At 38.8% G+C, this 5,926-nt stretch overlaps 1 protein-coding gene across 1 annotated transcript in view; it reads right to left on the reverse strand.

Annotated features, from left to right (window-relative positions):
* The window catches only part of OSBPL6 (oxysterol binding protein like 6), a 97,266-nt gene that overhangs the window by 69,512 nt on the left and 21,828 nt on the right, over positions 1-5,926 (reverse strand). The window contains exons 2-4 of the mRNA XM_018561621.1: positions 3,026-3,148; positions 1,929-1,982; positions 1,641-1,754 (exon numbers count right to left, since the gene is read on the reverse strand). Of these exons, the coding sequence (XP_018417123.1) occupies positions 1,641-1,754; positions 1,929-1,982; positions 3,026-3,148 (291 nt within the window). The remainder of the gene's footprint in view (positions 1-1,640; positions 1,755-1,928; positions 1,983-3,025; positions 3,149-5,926) is intronic.

Raw genomic sequence — 5,926 nt, forward strand, 5'->3', positions numbered from 1 at the left:
GGGGGGGGTTATGCCTTTAATGTCACCTTAAGGCAATGTATCTGAACCTAAAAGCAAAAATGTAATATATTGCAAATTAACAATCCTTCAATGTAGTGACTGCATTAGTTTTCTTTTTTTAGGCTTTCCCTCTATTTTAAAATGGTGATCTGGTAAGTATTTTACATTTCACATGACAGGGGGTAACAGGTGCAATATATAAAACTTTTGTTTTGGCTTTAGGTACACTTTAAAGTTGATTGCCGATAGGTTGCTATGGGTTTCGATAGTCTGCAGATTGCATTACCTTCCATACTAAAGTGTAGCACTGAAGCAAACCTGTTCAGTGTTTAAACGTTTAAAAGTTCCACCTAACAATGCGTACCACAGAATTATTTTGTTACCAAAAGCACGCCACTAAGGCACACTAATTAGACTGTCGGTGGATGGGGCTTAGTGTGGGGACAAGGCTTAGACCCAAGGTTGGTGGCACCAGGCCCTTAATAACAAAATGAAACCAGGATTAGAGGGACACATAGAACAGGCATTAAAAAATAATAACACCAGGAACCTTGTTGTCTCCACATATAATTTTGAATATTAAAATGGCTGACAGTTTCCGTCTCCCTTATTCATGCCACACCATCAGTAATATAATAGGTTTATACATTACATACTGTATATTCTCTATGGCCACAGAACTTCTTTGTCATATCTAGTACTCACTTTCACAGTGGTAGTTCAAGTGGAAATCTTCAGGAAGGGTTAGCACCTTATATTTGTGTAATTTTTCTTATACTGTCTGTGTCCCTGATAGGTAGATTTACCATCACTTCATTTTCCGCTGGCACACAGGAAGTGTGGAGAATTTCCCAGCAGGGATAAAGAGTTCCCAAAAACCTGACAAAAGTTATAATACTTCCCCAGTCTACTCAGTAAAATATATTTGTATTGATGTCTGTGCCCCCATTGGAGAGATTCTGCTTACTCCCTGCCCGAGTGGCCAACAAGTCAGAAAGCCATTAAAACTAGACAATGTTTCTAACCTTCTTCAGTCTCCTAAACTGAAAAAAGTTGTGACTGGAGTTCCACTTAAAAAAATTACAATTTCTTTTTCCGTTCTGATATTTAGTAAATCAATTTGCTAAAACTTAAAACAAATTTTACAAGATCTATTTTTGGTTATTTTCCATGTGCATGCCAACATAGTCAAATATGTGGTGTTTTTGTTTAATATACTAAACAGTTTACTCTATTAAAGTCTGGTTTCCTGGCAAAGCAAGAAGAACTTTAGTTACTTAGCAGGTTACCCTTTTAATTGTTTTCTAGCAGCCCCGAAGGGAGATTGCACTCAAGGAGAACAAGAGAGTGGAACTAAAGATGAAAACTAAGCTGATGTTCTTATGCACCAACCACTCGTCTTCCCACAAAAGGTTTTCTACTGCCGACTAAAAGCTTAAAGAGGAATCTGCCTTCTATGAGCACAATCTCGGCCCACCTTTAATGCATGGTTTTCAGTTTTGTGTGGGCAAATACAACCAAACAGAATGGGGTCAACTGAGAGAGGAAAACAAATTCTATTATTCCAAAATACTGTTTTATAGAAATAAATAAAAAAAGCTGAAATGATATATATATATATATATATAAAACAACTCAACCTTAAGATGGTAGATGTTTTCCTCTGTGTCCAGGTCTATCCGCCGTGCCTTCTTCTTGATGGACATCACAGACAGACCAACATCAATACTTCCATGTACTTTTCCTTTCTGAGTCTACAGGAATCATAAAACCCAATAGGCATAATATTACTTAGGCCATTAACACAAAGGCTTACCAAATTAACTTAATGTATTACACAATTATACGACCGATATGAAATCACTATTATCAATGTTAAGAAGGAAGCAGAATGCAGAAGACTAGACCCAACACACTGGTGTACTTACGTCGATGGGTGACTTTGAATATTTCAATATTCCATTTTCTAGGACGAAAAATCTCTGTAGTAAAGATATATTATTCTTATTAGATGCCATAAAACACATTTACGCAATCAAACAGGTACAAGCAGGTACATCATTAAGGGTTATAGGCAAACCACTTTTAACTTGAAATACCACATCTAGTTATAGACCAAAAAGAAATTGCAAACTCTCCTCTTTGGTGTTAGGAGTCATTAAAGAGCAAAGGGCCAATTTGAGCTTTTCAGATCTCAGAAGAGGAGCACTGCCACCGGTTTTGCTTGCACATCACAGAAAAACATTGTATGGTCTTAGGCAGGGCTGGACAAATACCAGGGGCCAGGTAGCCTATGCTTCCTAAAAATTACCGCTGGCACCAACTTTTGGGGTTTCTCCAGTTGTTGTCAATGGAACTGGCTCCTAATAAATACTGCTGGCTCCTGGATTGGACAGGCTGGCTCCTGAATTCCATATTATTTGTTCACCCACCCTCATATAAATACTAAATTGTAGTGAGCACCTCAAATCACAAACTGTATTTACGTCACAAGCAGAAAACACTGACACTAACACCAGTAGTAGATAATGCACAATGACAGTGTTGTGCTTGCTGAAAGAATACAATGCATGAAACCTCTGATTAGTGTTGAAGAACCTCATCTCAGTCCAAGCCTACTGAAAGCTGTGCTCACCATAGACATCCATGTTGTATGCCTGTGACTGAAAGATAGACTGAAGCAAAACCAGACAATAGTGAACATACTGACTGTTCAGTATATACCCATACTGATTGCATTAAATACACAAGGAGAGAGAGCAGTGACCGGTCTTGATTACAGGAAGCTCCTCCATAAAGGAAAAGTGTCAGTGAATTATTGCCCAGATGTGGAAAACACAAAAAATACATAAAGTAAACTAAGATTCAAGTAAGAATACACATGCCTCTTGTATTTAGATATGCCTCGAGATGCCTTTAGATGCCTCTTTCAATAATTGCTTATCTCGGAGTTCAGCTTTTTTCAGATTTTGTGGTGTTTTCTAAGACTCTAAACAACTAATGGTTTTTTTCCTCACAAACTTACCTTGTGCCAGCCTTTCAATGGCCATTTCCTCTTCTTTAGCATAAATCCTTCATGCTTTTCTGGTTTCTGCACACTGGTCTGTCCTATCTTCAGTCCTTCTATGATTTCCCAACTATCACCCTCCTGTGAAAGCAAAAAGCTAAATATTATCGGAGCAACACAATGAGACATTCAATATTAGCCACGCCCCCTTCAATCTACCATTACATCAAAAATTAGATTTAGATGCAGCTACTAACAATCAAGCCCCCAGAAGGTACAGTATATCAAACTGTGTAAGGTCACAAACTTGCAGCGCATGCCAAACCCAAAACTATTAGATTTAGAAAGAGTGGGGAAGGGTGAACTCCTGGTGGGTTTTGACTGCAATTTGGGGCTCCATCAGAGAGATTTTCCCTCAATTTCTGTTGACAACAGTTGCAACAGACAGGAGGTGAGGGACATTCTGCAACAAGGACACAGGGAGAATGTAAAATCCAACAGAGGTTCTAGCCTCCCTCTACTATACAAGACGTTTTATTTCTATCCATGTTGTTGTTGGCTGTTCTGGGAAATCAATTCGAGCCCTGGATGGCAGTAAAAACCATCAGGCTCTCTAACCCTTCTCTACTCTACCCAAAACAAAAAAAACAACTTTGGCTTGACATTATTATTATTATTGTTGGTATTTTTATATATAGGCCTCTATCTCACATACATACCAACAAGGGCCAATGTATACAGGAGCCAATTTATACAGGAGCCAATTAACCTTCCAGCATGTCTTTGGAGTGTGGGAGGAAACCAGAGTACCTGGAGGAAACCCACGCAAGCACAGGGAGAACATGCAAACTCCTTGCAGATAGTGGCCTTGTCCGAGAATCAAACCAGGGACCCCCGGTGCTACTTACTACTTGCAATTGTGTGTAGAATTTGCGCTTTTGGTGATTCCTTTCAATGTAATGTGTCAGCAGCAGTGAAAACAAGTGAACCCTAAAGTCACTCTCTACAATCTCAAGACAAAAACATTGCGCTAACAAACTTACAACTTATACATAATTATACATAAACAATAAAGTGCCTAGTGATTGCCCCAACATACTACTACTTACTACTGCTACTTACTAGAAGCGCTTACTACTATGCCACTGTGCTGCACTGACGGCTCAGTACATAATGTTAAATCAAACAAATTGTGCAAGTAGCGGTGTTGTCTCTTTAGCTAGCCTGTCATGATCCGGGAATCCCTTATCATGGAGTATCAAATATTAATTTGTAAAACAAACACTGTTGGGGGAATTAAGTAGTATTAAAAACTCTCATACTTTTTTTCAATAATGAATCCAGATCAAACAAATGAACATTGCACAGCCTGTGCCTGTAGAGACACGCACAGCTTACTAGCGCACACACAAGAGTGGCTCCATTGGACCCTGCAAGGGAAAGGAGCCACCCTAAACAAGGATATCCGGGCCAGTGCTCAGGGGACCAGCTGAATCTTCAGGAAACTAAAACTTTTAAATATCAAGGAGCAGCATCCATTGTAAGTGATTTCATCAGCATTTAAAATAGCTTTAAAATATTTTCCTTTAATATAACTTTAATATTAAAAGTGTCTGAGACAAACTTTCTCTCAGCTACACACAAGCAATAAGCTTTTACATTTGTATTGTTTAAGCTGTGTGGGAAACAATTAAAGATAGAAGCTAAATAGTTGCTATGGGCAAATGCACCTGTAGAGACAGTCTTAAGCTGGCCTTACACTGTTCTACTTTTTCCATTCAATCCGCAGGATGAATGCATCCTCCATCAACACTACTAGTGCTTTCATCAAGGAATCATCGCTGTTTTTTTTGTATTCTGACAGAGGCCACCAGCTGCTGTCAAAATACCTGAACAGGACCAGCAGTTCACTGGCTGGCGGTTCTGTTCGTCTCAAGATTTTCAAACCAGCTCAGCTGATCAAGGGATGCCGGCCAAAAGGTGCCGACGGTGGCACCCACCGTGCGAATTGTTCTTCAGGAACTGGCCAAAATTTGCATAATGTATGGCCAGCTTTAGTCTCAGGCACTTTTTTATTAATTCTCCTCTGTGTGTTAGTATTTTTTTTTCCATTCCATAATAAGTGTAAAACGCACTATACATGCAATTTAAAGTGAATGTATAGACATGCATGAAGAGAGTAGGGATATAGTAGAACCCCGATCAAGCTTTATTGCCATTTGCAGCCCGGCTCTCTAGTTTCTCCTGGTGTCCATAGTCACTGAGACAGCGATGGGAAGCCCATTATTTTACAGTTATCACCAGAACTAGAGGAGAGGGTAAATCTTCTAATGGGAACACCTGTTCCTGGGACAAACGTCTAAGAGGGGAATCCCTCAGAGTTTCTAGAGTTGTCCTCGCATTTTGTTGCTCAGTGCCACAAACATACTAAACAGAATTCAGTACGATTAGAGAAATCCTCTTTTTTTCCAAGTTATTTACCCCAGGGTAAAATCTGGCTCCTCTCCCAGATTCTCATTCCCTAAACTTTATTCTGACAAATGATTTACCTTCTCCACTTTTACACTTTATTCCTCAGTTTATGAATACAAATTCCGCCCATTACAAGCGGTGATAAACTCATAATTTCATCACACATCAGTTTACTAGATTAGAGAACATGGAATTTCATTATGATTACGTAGCACTCTGAGCAAAGGAGGAATTCATTGTTGCTCATTATGAACTACGTTAATAAAGAGGAGTATAATAAAAAGAAGTCATTTTCAGTGTATTTACCGTTGTGAACCCTTAGGTAATGGACATTTTTTAAACTTCTAAAATGTTATTTGCTCTGCATGTAAGCAATCTCTGAAACCAGCTTTATTTAAACCAACACAATATTTTACAGTGATAAATGTTTAACAGATAGTGTAAATA

Source organism: Nanorana parkeri, unplaced genomic scaffold (assembly GCF_000935625.1).
Source record: "Nanorana parkeri isolate BGI_ZX_2015 unplaced genomic scaffold, ASM93562v1 scaffold534, whole genome shotgun sequence".
In the NCBI taxonomy this organism is placed as follows: Eukaryota; Metazoa; Chordata; class Amphibia; order Anura; family Dicroglossidae; genus Nanorana; species Nanorana parkeri.